This window comes from Pseudopipra pipra, chromosome 4 (assembly GCF_036250125.1).
Source record: "Pseudopipra pipra isolate bDixPip1 chromosome 4, bDixPip1.hap1, whole genome shotgun sequence".
In the NCBI taxonomy this organism is placed as follows: Eukaryota; Metazoa; Chordata; class Aves; order Passeriformes; family Pipridae; genus Pseudopipra; species Pseudopipra pipra.
Genome location: NC_087552.1, coordinates 59893215 through 59910451, shown reverse-complemented (window position 1 = coordinate 59910451; position 17237 = coordinate 59893215). Strand labels below are relative to the sequence as shown.

The following is a 17237-nucleotide window of genomic DNA, read 5'->3' as shown; positions in this document are numbered from 1 at the left end:
TATTCTCTGTTATTTTTAACCACTTTTCCTTGAAATTGAAATAGTTGTAGTATACTGAGCAGTTTCCTTCACTAACTAAAATCACTCCATGAGCAGTGATTTCTTAACTATTAGCAGTACTTCTTAACTGTTCAGGAGACAGACATAAAAACTACAAGGAGAAGATTAATTTTGCCCACATTCTATACACTGAATGACCAGTAATTAGGTTGGGCAATTCTTCAATTAGCTAGGTCAGATGCTGATGATCATATTTCTGTATTTCATTCCATCCATAAAACAGAAACGAACATCCATCACCTTTGTGACTCAGTCTTCTGCTCTTATTGGTTAATTTATCTAGTCAATCACCACGGCCTGTCTCATATTATTTTGTGTTCAGGCTGACAATGGAATCTGGGTTCCTCTACAGTCTGATTTAATCATAGAGATTTCCCAAAATCCACTAAGCATTTGACCACCACCATCACCTTAAGGGAGTTATCTAAAAGAATGGAAGAAACTGGCCTCTCTGCTCTATCTATGATTCCTACACTTCTGTTCAATAGTGGCTAGAACCACAATGAAGAACTTTAACTTGCATGACCTTAAATTTAATCTTCAAGCTTGAGTGCTGAAACTGACTCCTCAGTATCTTAACCTTCTTAAGAGATTTAATTTTTACATGGCTGATGCTCTGTACTTCATGAAATTTAAGCTGTTCAGATTACTGAATATAGCTACTATATTCCTATTCAAGATACCTCATTTTAGAGACTGGAGTTATATGGGACAAATCTGGGTCTTTATGTGCTGAAAGGAAAAATACTGAAAAATTATTTCAGCATCTGTACCTTGTGAGTGTACACACAGCTGGGTAATGTGGTATAAATCCCTTAACAGTTGTGTTGATAAACAGCTTTTTAAAAGCAGCTCTAAAACTGACCATATGACAATACAGACAGATTTTCTTTCAAATTAAAAGAGTACTTCAATACTATTGGAGTTGCCAGCATAATACCAATAGCTACTGTCTTCTTACAATTCTCCAAAACTAAATGGATTGGGAAACACTGTACTGAATTTATAGCACCTGAGAGTTGTATGGCAGATTGATATAAACACTATTACACACATACACTTGAGTATTAATAGTGCAGTGAATATGAATACATCTTATTTGCCCTATTCTATCCTCCAAATGCTGTAAATATAAATGGCATTTCCTTTCTCCTTTTATTTACAGTGATATAGAACAACAAAAAGAAACCCCAAAACCATTCAACTGCACCTCATCAGTGAAAAAAAAGCTAAAGTACTCAAACCAAAAAAGACAGTTCTCTGTTCCTACAGTAGTGTTAAATACTACTCTTATAGGAACCTGACTATCATAATGAAAAAAATTCTTCTAGCAGGTTGCTTTACTAGCTGAATAAGAAGGAAGACAATTTGGTATGGAAGGTGAGGAGAGAGGATGCTAAGGTGAATCAAAGAAAAGCAAAAGATCATAAGTGTTCTTTTCTCAGGCCCAAGCTAGTGGACAAAAATCCTTCCTGATGGAGAAGGGGCTAGAAGTAAAAAAGAAGAAACACAAGATGGAGAAAAAGCCCCAGATGGGGGTGCCAAACAGGGTTCTCCTGACAGCACTCTAAACAAAGCAGTGGAGGAGACAAGCTTTCATTTATAGTTTGCTAGATGACTGGTGACTGGTGACTGTGTCATCTCCTTTTCACCAGTGGTAGCAGCATCTTGTCTTCACTGGCACGTGAATTTGTTTCTTTGAACTCATCTATTTCCCAAGCAGATGAGAGCAGAGTAAGGTATCTATAAACATGCCAGTCTTAAAAGGGTCTCTTTAAAAGCAAAGGGTAGAGAAATTATTACAAGTAATTTCAGTTATTTAAATGAATAGTTGGTTCCTCTATCCCTCAGCCTCCTCTGTCACTAACTCTAGAAAATAAAACCACCCCCCACAATTTATTAATTAATACTCTAACAAGTCTCTCTTTTTTTTTCTATCACTGAAGAAGAATGTCTTTTAATTGAGGTAATAGCCTAGGCTATGATTACCTACAGTACTCATCCTGTTCTACACCTATGCTGATTTCAGCTGAATGATACTGCTCTAACATATGAACTGTCCTTTGCTTCCTGAAAGTTCAAGAATAATTTTATGTGTCCAAATAGTTTCAGCAACTGTTGATAACATAAACATATAAATGGGTAGTATGAGAGAAGCTTTAAAAAAATTGGCACTCTGAACATCCAAACTTCATATTGACTCCATATCTATACACCCACTTCATCCTGTTTTACCAACACTTTACAAACCAAAACAGATATTAGGTGATTATTAACTGAATGCAGTTAATGTTCCATCTATATTCCTTATTTATCTCCATTTTTTTTAGATGTTTATGACTCTCTTTGAATCAGTATAATCTATTAACTTTAATATGTTAATAGATTATATTATTAGATATAATAAGATATAATTAGATATAATCTATTATAATAGATTAGATTATAATAACTTGTTTATTTTTACTTCCAGGTCATTACTTAATACGCAAAATAACGCAAGATCTATCCCAGATCTTTGAAGCATTTGACTCCCCACAACAGGATGTTTTAAAATTTTTTTTACGGTTCCTGACTCATGTTGTATCTTATCTGTCAAAACCTTTTTCTACATAACTTAGAAATAATTCTGCAAAGCTTAAATAGCAAAAGCACTATTACTTTTTTTTTTTTTTACATTTTGTGTGCAATTAAGAACTAGAATAAATAAAATCAGTCAGCATGACATTTACATGAAATACATTTCTATTTCTTTGTTCTCCCTGAGGTGATTCAAATCCATCTTGAGCATATTTATCAGGTTAAGCTGTATTAAAATATTGCCAGAGGATCACGTTACTTTTCAGTAAAAATTAGATTAGGTAAAATTTCTGCTTCTTAAAAACCACAGAACTAGATGAAAATACTTTAAAACATTATGCTTAAACATTGACAATTAATGTAAATTAACACACATATGTAGGCAAGCAGAAATGCCAAATTATTTGATTTCAGAGTACTTTCTCTCCACATTTTGCAATCTGTCTTGGTGAAATTCTTGCATAACTGCTTAAAGTCTCAAATATCCCCACAAATCTTAGGCTATTACAGTCTTATATGAGTTCAATTCTATCTCATGAAGCTCTTTCAGATGGATGATGTGCAAAAAATAGAAAATCTGTTTGACACGAGCCACATTTTTACCTGTGTCCTGTCTGTGCATTGTTGCTATTGTAGTCCAGGAGAATTTTTAATACAGAAGTCAAGTCAACAATTCTGTGTGAATAGAACGGGGAAAAAAGCCTTATTTCCATGTAATTCACTGATAATTTAGCTGGCTGGGTTTTTGTTACATATCTAAAACTCATAGGTCTGTATCCTAGAAGCTTGATCTCTATGTTTTGCCTTCAGTGTAGATCTGTGATAGGCATAGATGAGCTCTGTTTCTTCTGAGTTGACAAAGACCTTACAAAGGATCATTAAGACTGAATCAAATTCTTACTATCCTGTAGTTTGCAGGTAAAAATCACATAAAGGACTTCTGAAAATTTAATAAGACTTCTTTATATATTCTAGATACTTTGCTAATTAAGAAAAGAAACCATCAGAACCCTCAGGTGTCCATGAATTAATAATGCCAATTTCTACTACTGCATGCACCAAAATTTAAGTTCTTGCTGCTGTAAGCAAATTCAACTAAAAGGTCACATGAATTCAAGAAGTGACTGGAGAAACATACTGAATAAAAATCCACTCAGAGATATTAAATACTAAGATACTTCACCTGCCTCTGGAAAATCTCACAGATCACTGAAGGAAGTGAGAATGCTTTACACAAGTGCACTAGAGGCACATCATATTCCTGTAACTCACTGGGCACAATCAGAACCAAGCTACTGGCCCAGATGGACCTCAGCATACAGTGTTTTTTAAAAGATATTTTTCTTTCAGCTTCCCCCCTCACTTTCAAAGCAGCATTGTTGGAGCCAGAGTCAACATATTATTATGTAGTTACAGGACTACATAACAGTACGCATTATAATACTACACTATTACTCATATATCCATGAAATTTTTACCCAAATACACCTAACTGTAAAGTAGAACTAGACTGAATACAGCCATTACTCCCATTCCCTTTTCAGGAAGGCATTCTTATTAAGCATATGCTGGATATCTCCTGGGATTGTATCAATGATCACAAACCCAAGAAAACTTAACTAGCATTTATTGCCAGAAAAAGTGCAAACAGTCTGTGATGACTGCAGTGGCAATGCACTGTAGTTGCATTGTAATGTCCCATAGTCTTGAGACAATTCAATATTTTTACGAAATACTAAGGCATATCAGTGTCTTAGTAAAAATATTTCAACACTGTAAAAATATTTACAATTACCAGCTATAGTTGTTAACAGTCTTGTTATCAAATTCTAGTAGTTCTCTCTTCCTGAATGAAAAAAGCAAAATATATTCAACTGTAATCTCATATTTACATCTAAAGGTAGCTCTTCTATAATCCTCTAAGAGGGTTATATAGTTACAACTAGTCGTGCATAGTCAAAACCAGATGCTGTAGCTTCCGAAGATAATTAAAACAGAAGACTTCTTTGGCAGTAAACTGTTTTAACTTCAAATTGTGTTTAGGTTCCTAAGAACCAAGTCATACAAAGTTTTGAATGACTACTGCATTAAAAAGCTGCAATGTTACTTCAGAGGAATTTCATCAAGGTTATTAACTTAAGAAAAAAAAAAATCTCTATTTGAAAAGTCAGTCAGTTTGTAGTTTCGTTATAAAATAAAGGTAGTATTTCCTCAGTAATAGGGTTATGTGTATTCTGCTGTCTCCAAATCCTTTGGAAGACAAATGAATACATATTAAGTAAAATGCCAAGTTTGAACCAGCACAGCAAAGTTTGAGCTCCTGTGCCTCACCGGGAGGTAGGATAAATTAACTCAGTCTTGTTACTGTACTAACTACATTCTCACACTCCCTGATGGCTTTAAGCACAAGCAAAACAAAACCCTCATATGCCTTATCTGTGTCTACTAAAAGTTTAGGTTAAGTGCTCTTTGGCACCACATAAAGTCAGACTGGTTGTGTAAAGGCAGGAAAAACAAAGGAATTGTTACAGTGAGCCAGTTAATGTGTTTAAGATGTGACTATAAAGGTGGCAACAGAGGGAGTTCTACCTTAGTGTTACAGATATTTTAATAAAACATAAACGCTGTTTTATCTAATGAAAATGTGACTGGGGGAAAAGAACATGAAACTTTGTGGAAAAAAAGTATTTTATATATAAAACACAATGATGAAGCGTTCAAAAATCTAAAATACACAGCTTTAGAATATTTACGTGAGAATGTCTTCAGCTGAGTTGGCATTGACTTCTAATTGGGGGATAATTTTACACATTTGTAAAACATTGGCATCTACATACTGGTTAAAGGAAATGTTAAGAGAGAGGTACAGTTATAGTGTCACTGAAAAAGATATTTTTAAATATTACCCACAAACAAAAGACAGATCATAAAAAAATATAAAAATTACACAATCATAAGATATTTTATTATCTACTGCCTAAAATATGCATATTAATAACATACATAACATTTTGTATAAAAACATTATCTAGGGTTCCTTGATAAAGAGACTTGAATTTATTATGTACTTTCCATTATAAAGTAGTTTTGAGTTGTTGATTACTAAGGCTGTCAGATTTTCTGCAAATTGGTATAATCAGTGACAAATTTGTACGGTAAGGAGGTAATTCCAACACAGAGATATCATTCTTATACCTTGAATTAATTTAAATGATAACTTCTATCTATTAAAATATAAGATTCTAGGTTCCTTCCTAATAGAAGTAGTGGCTTTAATACTGCTTTTGGCTAGTTCATCAACACAATTATACAACATTGCTCATATACTTAATGATCCAGAAGTTCCCTTTTAGTTTTGCAAGGAAAACATAGTGAGGACAGGTTAAGAAATCTCAGCCTGCACATTCTTGTCAGCTCATAGGCAAAGATAATGCTAGTTTTTAAATCCTGATAGAAAATTGTATTCAAAAATCATGAAAACAAATACATCATAAAGCACATGGAGTTACTGGTAGCTGGTTTTATTAGTCTCGTTAGCACATAATTTAAGCAGTTTTATAAAAAGTCTCTTTCTTCACCTATATAGAAATATTTTTTATACTCCTTGCCCAAAGGAAAAATATTGCTGCTCCAAAAGCATGATCCTAGTTTTTATGCTATTCTATTTTGCTTAATTTCTGTAGAATATTGAATACCTCTCTAGAGAACTGAGATCAAAAAGCCTCAAGCACACAGGAGAGCCAAGGCAGCATAATAACTAATCCACAACAGCTGAACCACTCTAAGCTAACACATCACAGTAAATAAGGTCAATAAACTTATCTTAAACAATGTGAAAAAGGCAACATATTTCAACAGGAACATGAGCAGACCACAGAAGTGCTCTGTTACAGTTGCTCAGCTGTTAGGTGCTTCCAGAATAAACTATTAGAATTTGATCATATTTCATTCCTATAAACAAAAATCAGCTGATATGTTTATGGCAAATAAAACAGCAAAGGTTAAAAGATCTAATATATAGCCATGCTACAGACACTGGAGTGGTGTAAAAAGCCTATGCCCTCACACACATGCCAGGTCATTTGCTAATTCTTCGGTAAATTTCCACCCACTGAGTGAAAGCTCATAGAATCAATATGAGCACACATTTTTTATGCAAAAGTCAGCCATCCCTCCTTAAATAACTAAGGAAAGTGGGTTTTGCTTATCTTGCTGATTTTCCACCAAAGCTTATTATATAAAGTTCATATTTTCTACCTTGCTGACTGAGCTGAGGGGCTAAAGCTTCTAAAGACTGGTGGTGATAAGCAGTCAGAGTGTAACATTTTTAACTGCTCCACACAGAGTCATTCAGGAACATCTGCCTATGCTGCTGCTTCTAGAAGAGGAACACACTTGCTTCCCTTTGACATTTCTTTCCCCTGAAGGAATAAAAAGGGTTCATAAGTGCATTTTACCAGCAATTAACTTTTCCTTGCATCAGCACTCTCCTCCTTTGTTGACTCATGGTATCCAACATATACACACAAAATTCTTGCCAAACTGCTTGATTTTTTTTTTTACTAACAATCTACTTGACCCATAATGCTGCAATTTAAAACATGCTTCTTACAATAAGGCTCTCAAATTCACAATATAGAGTCAGATGAACCCCTCGGGAAAAAGAAGGGTTCGAAGGTAAAAAAAAAAAAAATCCCTCAATTGGTATCCAGGAATTTGTCTCTAAGAAGGAAACAGAAATGTTTTGTGGCTTAGGTAGCTCTCTGATCACCAGGTAATGTCACCTTCCCAGTTATTCATATTAGGCTTGATTCCAGAACTGCAGTCCAGAACAGCAGATTTACTTTGAGTCCCATTGCCAGAGGTTTGAAAAGAAGCCTGAATAACATGGATATCTGCAGCATATCTAGTTCTTGCCAGCACTTCCCGAACCACCTCGGCAATGAAAGTTGATCCACTTTCCTCAACATTCATCAAAAGTTCATTTGTATTTTTCATCCTATTTCAAATAAAAAGGACTGTCCTAAGAATCCATAAGCACATGCATATCCTGCAATAGCCAATGGTTGTTAGAAATCTGTAGCTTGAGGCACTAGGGAGTGAAACCCAAAGTGTCTTATAAAAATCACCATGCACTTTAACTCCACATTATGCTCTATGAAGAACCGTCAAGCAGAAAACAGCACTCCAAGAGTCAAGTTTAAACTTCTCCATCAAACACTGAATTACTAGTGGAAAGGCATACATGCTGCTTCAATCATATGAAGAGTGACTTCAAAACAAATGGGCTACAAAAACCAGTAGTTTGCTGCTCAAAGCAAACAAAACATTACTTTTGCTGCTACAGCCAAAAATATGCAGAACAGAAAAATGCATGACTGAAGGTATGAAACCTTCCTATATCCTATTCCCAAAAGCAGAAATACCAGGGCAGTAGAATGGGAGCAGCTGTCAAGATCTCTGGCTCCAGATTACCTGTGGAGACTCCCTGCACCAACCAATGCCTTTAAAACATAATCACCACTACATGCAACAATGGAAATCTCACCCAGTTTGGTTTCCATTGATACCTCTGCACACCCCTGCTTTGCCTTTGAGAGTAGGAGGAGAACACTACTGACTATGTAACAAAGAAACAGAATGGAAGTCAAGATCTGTATCCTACACCTAATTTACACATTATGTATTCATCTCACCTGGCACAACACTGAGTGGATGAGTAATGAGATCATCATCTCCTCATCAATGAAAATCTAAAGTCACTGAGACAGGAAGCTGCAGCTGTGCAACAACAAACAGCATTACTGCATACTAGGTTAGAAACAAGAAAGGAAAGCACTATGAGCCATTTAAACTTAGGAGGGATTTTATTATCATCATCTCGACTGCAATATAGCCAAGAAAACAGTGATTTGAAAGGCAGCTCTCAAAGTTCCTAGGCCAAAAATGATTACAACAAATTTTCCATATAGCCATTTTTCAGCTAATCTGGTGTCATATTTTGCTTCTTACTGTTTACTGTTGGTTCAGATTTAGTCTACCCAGAATTCAGAAGGGAAAGCATATGATTTAAATTCCAATTCTACCGTGAGTTCTCTATAAGTGCAGTGTTATTGCAGAGAAAATTGGTTCTTAAAGGCCACATTCCAAAACAGAATTATTTGCTTTCTGTACATATTTTTTTGAGCTCCAGATATAAATAATCTTTTTTTTTTCAGATGACTGAAAAGTGTCTAGAGGAGAAATTCTATTAAAAGTAAAGAAATCAACCCTCTCACATTTTAACAGTAGAAATTTAGCAAAAAAAAATTTGAAAAAACACTGCAACAAAATTTTTCAACACAGGCAAAAAGTAAGGATCATATTGTGTACAAATCCTATTTAACAAAGATAGAAACAAAGCACCTGTAAAGTAAGTATTGGTATAGTACAGTGAGTATACTATAGCATATATAGTAGCCCTTCTGTATGTATTGATACACATGATGTACATTATCACATACAGTTATCGTGAGATGAAAATGATGGCACTGTAACTACTAAGCCATTCTAACTTGAACATCTGAATGACTTCCTATTGTTTGACCTGTATTTTGTCAGTGTTTTTTCATTGTTAAAACGTCTCTATCAATTGCAGTGAGGTTACAGGACGTGCAAAAGCTGTGTTAGTAAACAAGGGTAGTAAATAGGTTTTTCTCGCTGACAAAGACACATATGTTAAAAGGTAAACTGCCATCTCCTACATATTTTCTCTTATTTCTTAACATGGTGTGGGAAATATAGTGCAGCTCAGTATTGACCAAAAGTTTAGGTACAATATACTACGCAATTTAGTCCTGCCTCTTCTCCAACTCCTACCTTTTACGAACGTCATTTGAAGTGTCGCTACTTAGGCACATCACGGACAATTAACTACGAGTCAAAGTACTGTTGTACTGTAGTACCTCGCTTCGGCTGCAGCTTTGCAACAATATTATTCGCGAACCTATAAAATGCAAACTACTTGCCGTCTTCGTAATTCTAGGGGAAAACCCGGATACTGTCAATCCCTCCGAACAGCTCAGGGGCAAACCCCGTGGCTTCGCAGAGCTGGAGCTCTTCTCGTTATGGTCGCACGGTAATTAGAGCAGTTAACTGCGAGGCGTCTATCGTCTGCCATAAAGGCAGCCCCCAAGGTTGGGCTGCACCCTCGCGGGGAAATGCTTGGAAGGAAGTTTGAGCACGCTGATGTTCTCAGTAGCCGCCCTAAGAGAGAGGACCCGTTTCCCTTCCCTCCTGTCAGACGGGGGCCATCAAGAGAGACAGTTCCGAGGCACCCCCGCCGCCCCGGCCAGGGCAGCCTCACCTCCCTGGGAAGGCTGCAACAGCGAGACTTACCTTAGTGAGCTGGGCAATCTTCTTGCACATTTTCATGTGCATATCCCGATTGCATTCCTCTGCCGAGCCGCTGCGAGAGGCTTTAGATCCATTGCAAGTCCCGGGCTGATGAACGTTGTTTATGCCAGAGGCCATTAGGCTTGAATTTTAATCAGGTCTGTGTGTACGCCTCGGGTAGCGCGATCCCGTCCCCGCTGCTCGCCGCCCCCGGCGCTGGAGGAACTTCAGCCCCAAACAGGGCACGCTCCAGCCGCCGCCGCTCTCCCTTCTCTGCAGATGTCCCAGTCCTTCAGCAAAACACCCAGGCGAGCAGGCAGAGAACAACATGTGCAAACAGCCTGATGGGGATATTTTTTTCCCTCCCCTTCTCTTCAAATGGTTGAGCTTCCGCCAGGAGAAGATGCCAGCGGCTGGGTGCTACAAATTTCCCAGCGGGGACACTGAGCCAGCCATACAGGCAGCAGCACAGGCATTGCCGGGGATCTGTTAGAGCATAGATCGCCTGAAGATTAAATCATGCTGCCTTCTTGGGCTGCCAGAGCATTGCGAAGTCATCAGAGAAGGCAGTGTTGGCACCTTTCATAAGCTCTGTTATTCTGGCAATCCTCTCTTAAGTCTGGATAGACCACTTAAGTGATGAAGAAAACCTTTGCTCAGTTTTTGCTGCCACACTGAAAAAAGAACGGAGCCAAGAGGCACACAAGAACAGCTGAGCCCTGGAGCTGTGTCCAGGATCCGGTCTGCCTGCTTTATCCAAAGCGACTCAGTTCCCCTCAGTTACACTAAATGCAGTGGAAAGGTGCTTGAAGAAAACTGACAATATTGCAGGTCTTTTTTTTTTTTTAATGTGCACATTGTTTCAAAGAGATCAGGTCTATACATGTAAAATAAATAAAAGGATAGAAAAGGCAGAAAAAGGGGCACAAAAAAAAAAAAGGCAAGCTATTAAGATAATGGGATTTTAAAAAAGAATGATTCAACTGTTACATGAGAATAAACTGGTTAGTGAACACGTTTAAACAAGTCTAGAAGAGAAACAGGAAGGAGGAGAAGGCGAAACAGGGTGAAATCAGAGAGGCGGAGAAAAGGAAAAGTGAGAAAGAACAGGTAAGAGAAGCTGAGAGCTGCTCAACACCCCTTTGATGTGTCACTAGCCAGTACACAAGACCCTACGGAGCAGGTCAAGGGCTCCACCTCAGCTCACACTGTCTTGCAGCCAGAGGGACTCGTGAGCCTGTTCCCTCCTCCTGCCCCATGGAGCTAAGGCAGCTTTCCAGTCTCACCACCTGGTAGTACTTGCCATCCTTCTTGGGCAAGAAGCTTCTGCTTTGCTAGTGGTGGGTTTGAAAAAAGAGCTTCCTGAGGACTATCAGAATTGGAAAGGAGGATTATGTGGTGTCGGCTAAGGGCAGGATAAAAGGAAAATGGGAAAGCCTTGATGAGGTCGAGGAGAGATAAAGCACTTTTAAGAATAACACAGAAGAAAAGGATCAGGGCAGAAGAAGAATGCCTGCAGGCGGTGGGGAGAAGTAAGAAGACCTCGGGACAGGGAAACCAAACCCTTGAATTGCTGGGAGAAAAGGTGAGACTGTAAATATCCAGAGGCAGAAAGAATCTTCACTCCAGAATGAGAGGAAATGAGGACTTAGGAATGCAATGTAGAATAGAAAACAAAGATAATCACAGTTGCTGGGAGATTCTAAGTAGGCAAAAGAAGTTTAGCCCAGACAGAACATTAGTAAGAACAGGTAAGAAACAGATCCCTGCACAAAGGAACACCAAAGTACAATTTCTTCACTCACTGACACAAATGTCCAAGATGCTGCTGGAACTTCTTCTGTGACTAGGGCACAGGCACATGGCATTGTCAATTGTCTGATATCTGATAAGACACTTAAATTTAACTCAGTTAATATGGTTATATCTTCTCTACACAGTCATCAATTTGAGAAAAAGTGTAGAAATTTAATTATATGTAAAATTTTGATTAAATTGGCAAGCTTATTAGGACAATCAAGAGAATAGCAAGAGCTGCAGCAATATCCTAGCACCCTGTTTCCTCAGGGGGAAAAAAAAAAACACCAAAATTAAGTGAAAATAGAAAGCAAATCAGGAAAATGCAAAATGTTTTAAAAGTACTCACAATAAGTTACCTGTGTTATCACTCCACTATGTGGACAGTAACATGGCACCAAAAGTGGAAGGTTTATAGTCTACTTGTGTATGGTTGTTCGGCTGAACAGCACAGGACACACTGGACCTGGAAGCACAGGTGGAGAGAGACTTGAGACCCATACATGGGCACAGGCAGAGCAGAGGAGCACAGACCATCAGGGACAGTGTAAATGGAATAAACCACTGAGATATCTCAAGCTGTTTTTGTATTTTGGGGGATTAGAGGGAAAAACTTGAGGCTTTGGTACAAGATGGTGTTTTAGCAGAACATAATTTGTCACTGGTAAAGTATTTTGAGTCCAGACAAGACTTTTCAGACAATACTTCAAACACTGGAAAAGTTTCAGTCAGTTCTCATGCACCAGAAAATGCAGCCACAGAACATAAATTCATGGATGACTCAAGTTCATTAGTCTCATTATTCAAAAACTCCACTTGGTTTCAATAACAGAATTTCAGCAGATAATGCCAGAGCATTTCAATGAGCATTTAACATCTTTTTTTTCTTCTCATTGATCTAAGGATCACCTATACATAAGATGACAAAGCAAGGACATCACAAACCATAATATAAATGTGTAGTACACAAATGAGGGGTTTGTGAGAATGACATGGAACACATAGGTGGATTACAGAATGTTTATAAACTTGGGGCAGTAAACAGGAAAGACAGTTTAAAATAAAAATTAGAAGTCTAAACAGAAAATACATAAACTTCTGCTTGAATTATTATTACTGCACTAGTTTTCACTAAACTATGAGAGAAGGTGGTCATGTCACTACCATCTTTCTAAAAGTCTGTGAGTAACTCTATATAGCTTTGCTGCTCAGGTGCATTAACCTTTTTATTACAAAAGACAAATCATACATGATAAGACATACATACATAAAAGACTATAAGCCTCCCATTTTTGGTGCCTCCTGTTTGCTGAATATGCAGACTATATAACTTCTGAAATCTTCAGACTAGCTACTATTAAAAGTCACCCCCTTCCCCCAAAATTCCAAGTCATAAAAAAGATATTTCTGTTGCAAATGTTTAATACCTAAGTTTGCACCTTTATTTAACACATTACAAACAGCTTTCCCAAAACAATTAATACAGCCCAATTCTTTTACTCTGTCTGAATACCAGTACTACCAAGGTCAGTGGGATTTTTTCTTTTTTAATACATGAGCACAAAGTTAAACTTGTCTCCCAGATTACACTCTACTGCTGTTTTACAGTCCAATAAAATTTGCATTTGGAAATGGCAGAACAATACAGTAAGTCATTAACTGTCATGTTATGTCAGAACTGAGTGGATAGGGCACTGGGCAACCTGATCTAGAGGGTGGCATCCCTGCCCATGGTGGCACCGGGCTGGGGGTTGGAACTAGACGATATTCAACGGTCCTTCCAACCCAAACCTTCCAACAATTCTATGTTTCAAATGACAAAGCCTTATTACTAAAATTGATTTAAAACTTCTCAAGTTGGTGTGTCAACAAAGGAAGATGCAATCCTAAGTGAGATTCTAATTTAATTCATAAATTACTACCCTCATTGATTTCCACTTACACTCACTTTGGTCCCAGAGTAGCTTTTTGACCCCAGAATAGAGAATTCTGGAACTTTTTTTCCTTCTTAGAGGAGGAAAAAAAAAAGGAAATAAGGATAAAAAAATGTAGTCAGAAGACTCGTAAGAGTTATCCTGCTCACCTAATTCACTATCCTACTTCCAATAAAACTTAATTTGGGATTGAACACAAGAAAAATGACAAGTATAAAGTGCTACCACTGCTACATCCTTGGTAATTACCTGTGTTACATATAATTATATATAAAAATGTTATATATAACTACTTTATAATTTTAATTTCTTCTCACCTCATAAAGCAAACAGGATTCCAAAACCACTAGAATTGCTGCCAATTTCCTCATTCACTGAAAACAGTAACTATTCAAAACTGTATATACAATTTTCCAGCTGACTTATATAACTGCAAGTTTTGGAGTAACGTGGTGAAGAGAACCTCTAATTACTACTGCATAACGATGGCCTAATTATGGATGAAACATTACTACGCTTGTATTTTAAATATGGAAACTGGAACCAACAAAATGCATCAGATATAAAAGCCCTTGAACACCTAACAAATGGGCTAGCAACATCTTCTATTTCTTGTAACCTGTTTTTTATCCAGTGACCTACATCCAATATTTCCACAAAGGAACTGGCATGCAGCAAGCTTGGCTTACCCAGTGCCACTGTATTTGCTCACATAACAGGACTGACAAAGGAAAGAGAAGTGAACAGTGATTCAGAAGTAGACCATAGCAGATAAAGTCACTACTTCCAAGGACAAGTAAAAAAGCTTTAATTAGTAGAGTGCACTTCCCTCCAGAGCCTGGAGCACCATCCAAAGTTCTGAGTTTCATCACTCTTCTCCTTTTCAGATAGAACTGTGAAACCCACTAGCCACAACTTCTGGGCCTACACTGGTGGAGAGAGCCTTGCTCCTCTAGTCAGTCATCATATCCATCCCTCAGGAAGTAGCTGGCCCTTACTGAGCCCTGAGATTAGCTCAGCAAAGGACTGAAAGCTCAGGGCTGAGCTGGAATGGAGCTCCTGGAGGCTGGAGGCCCAGGTGAGGCTGGTCAGGGCTCATTAAGGTTGATTAGTGCAGTCAAGGCATTGAAACATAAGCTGTAAAAACTATGACAGCAACACTTCTATCAGTTGAACAAGGTATCTGGTATCACAAAGAGATGGCCAGCATTTGTGATCCTACTTCAGCATGTTATTTACCTACACATTAAATATCGATTATACTAGGAATCTTTTATTTCTACATATAAATACAAAGCCCAGCAGAAATATTTAAAGCAGCTGGAAGAAATAAATCTCATATCCTAGCTGAAATCCAATTTAAGGGACTATAAGGTATTCACCAGGAAAGATCCTCATCTGTAGACCTGAGACACAAGCAGGTACAAATGGGCTACTAAACATATGTGAATCAAAAATAGTTCAGTTTGCATTATTAGTTTCACTTAAAATAAAAGTCCTGGGTTTTTAATGCCACAAGAATCACAAAGTTTTATTTGCTCTTGTCTTGCTGTTTCCATCTTCTTCTCCACAAACAGGGTCCTATTGCAGAAAAAATCTAGATGAAGTTAACTTTCCAGTAAAAATATATTAAATAGAAAAATTATTACACATTGTATTTCCCTAGAAAATATAACCTTAAAAAATGCAGACTCACTGAAGATTTGCTGTTGATTACAGTGGTTTTGTAGAGTGACTATTTTTTTAACATAAAATGAAAACTTTTAGGAAAATGTTAACATGTAAGATTCTATGTTACTATTCTACTTGTGCATATAGAATCCCTTTCCCACTGTCTAGGAGCAGAAAGGGATTAGGCCACATCTATATGTTTTAAAACTTAATACAAAATACAAACGATTCACCCTTAAAAAGCAGGTATCTGTTTTAAACATACACAGATGTATGGTAGTATAATGTGTCAGGAAAAAACCCCTCTGCCTCATGTTTAAATTATTTTAAAATTTATTTTTATCTATAAAATATAATAATTTGTCTCCTGCTGCTGCCCTCCATCCTTCACATCCAGCTCTTATATCCCATAATCCTTGACACCATTGTAAGGAGAAAATAATTCTATTATTTCGTTGATAAAAATCTGCTTCTTAAAGAAAACACTGGGAAAACTTAGATCTGAAACAAGACTGACCTCTAGTGTTTTGCTATTTTATGTGTCTTTATTTATTTTTCTTAGAAAAAATAACCCTTCTTCAGCACGGGTCCTGCCTATTTGACCTACTGTCATTTGATGGTTTGTCACCTGTCCTTACTAAATAGCTTTCATCAATTGAGGTAATCAGACACCTTATTTTTTTAAAGGCCAAACACACATGGACGACAAACACCTTAAGTTCCTACTGTCCACAGCTTACTTCTATTAACATTTTTGAATACTGTCTATAACTCTGTAGTTACTATATGCTCAGAACGTTTCCCCTCAGCTAATCATCTGTGGCCTTGCTTCTCATTAAAAGTGTCATTAAATGCTCTTCATACATTCTGTAAGCAGTGACACAGCTCTGGAGTTTGAGCTTAGTTATCTTGCCAGTTTTTAATGAGATTCAGAATTTATTACTAGTCTCCAGTTAAAGAATATCCGGGGAAAAAAACATCAGGTTCACAACAAATGCTTGAAAATTTGGGAAAAAAATTTACACTAGTAAGGGATTCAGTCTGGAAGGAGCCCAAATAGACATTCCAACAAGTCAGCTATCCATACTATCTGTCTTTTCAGCCCCCCTCACTGCGGATACAAAAAGAAGGCTGTTTTAGTTATTTTTTCTTACTGACACCGGCTGAGCTTTTCCGGGTTGATGCCCCACATGCTGTGGTGTAAGGCTCCTGTTTACAAAATGCGACTGTACTCATTCTCGCAGATACTCGCGCCCGGAGAGGACTTTGGGAGAGTGGCTGAAGGCAGTACCACGGCTTGTCAGGCTTATTCAACTGGGGCGAGTCCAGAGGAGGGCAATGAAGCTGGTGAAGGGTCTGGAGCACACGTCCTACGAGAGCAGCTGAGGGAGCTGGCGGCGTTCAGCCTGGGGGAGGCTCAGGGGAGACCTTATCGCTCCCTACAACTCCCTGACAGGAGGTTATAGCCAGGTGGGGATTGGCCTTTTCTCCCAGGTAAAAAGTAACAAGAGAACATAGTCTTAAGCTGCTCCAGGGGAGGTTTAGTTCGGACATTCGGAAGGATTTCTTCACAGAAAGGGTGATTAGACACTGGCATGGGCTGCCCAGGGAGGTGGTGGAGTCACCGTCCCTGGAGGTGTTTAAGGAAAGACTGGCCGTGCCACTCAGTGCCACGGTATAGCTGACATAGTGGGCTTTGGCTGCGGGTTGGACTCGATGATCTCGGGGCTCTTTCCCAGCCTGACGAGCTCCGCGTTTGTGCGAAGATGGCGACGACCTCTCACCACCGCCTCCCGCCGCGCCCGCCAGCGGCGCGGCCAC

At 38.1% G+C, this 17237-nt stretch overlaps 1 protein-coding gene across 7 annotated transcripts in view; it reads right to left on the bottom strand.

Annotated features, from left to right (window-relative positions):
• The window catches only part of FAM184B (family with sequence similarity 184 member B), a 41324-nt gene extending 30489 nt beyond the window's left edge, over positions 1-10835 (bottom strand). For 2 of the 7 annotated variants that reach the window (XM_064653144.1, XM_064653147.1), the window contains exon 1: positions 10018-10787. In XM_064653144.1, the coding sequence (XP_064509214.1) occupies positions 10018-10152 (135 nt within the window). In that variant the 5' untranslated portion in view covers positions 10153-10787. Of the gene's footprint in view, positions 1-10017 lie in introns of all 7 variants that reach the window. The other 5 variants (XM_064653145.1, XM_064653148.1, XM_064653151.1 and 2 more) reach the window with 4 other exon arrangements.
• Between the last annotated feature and the right edge of the window lie 6402 nt (positions 10836-17237).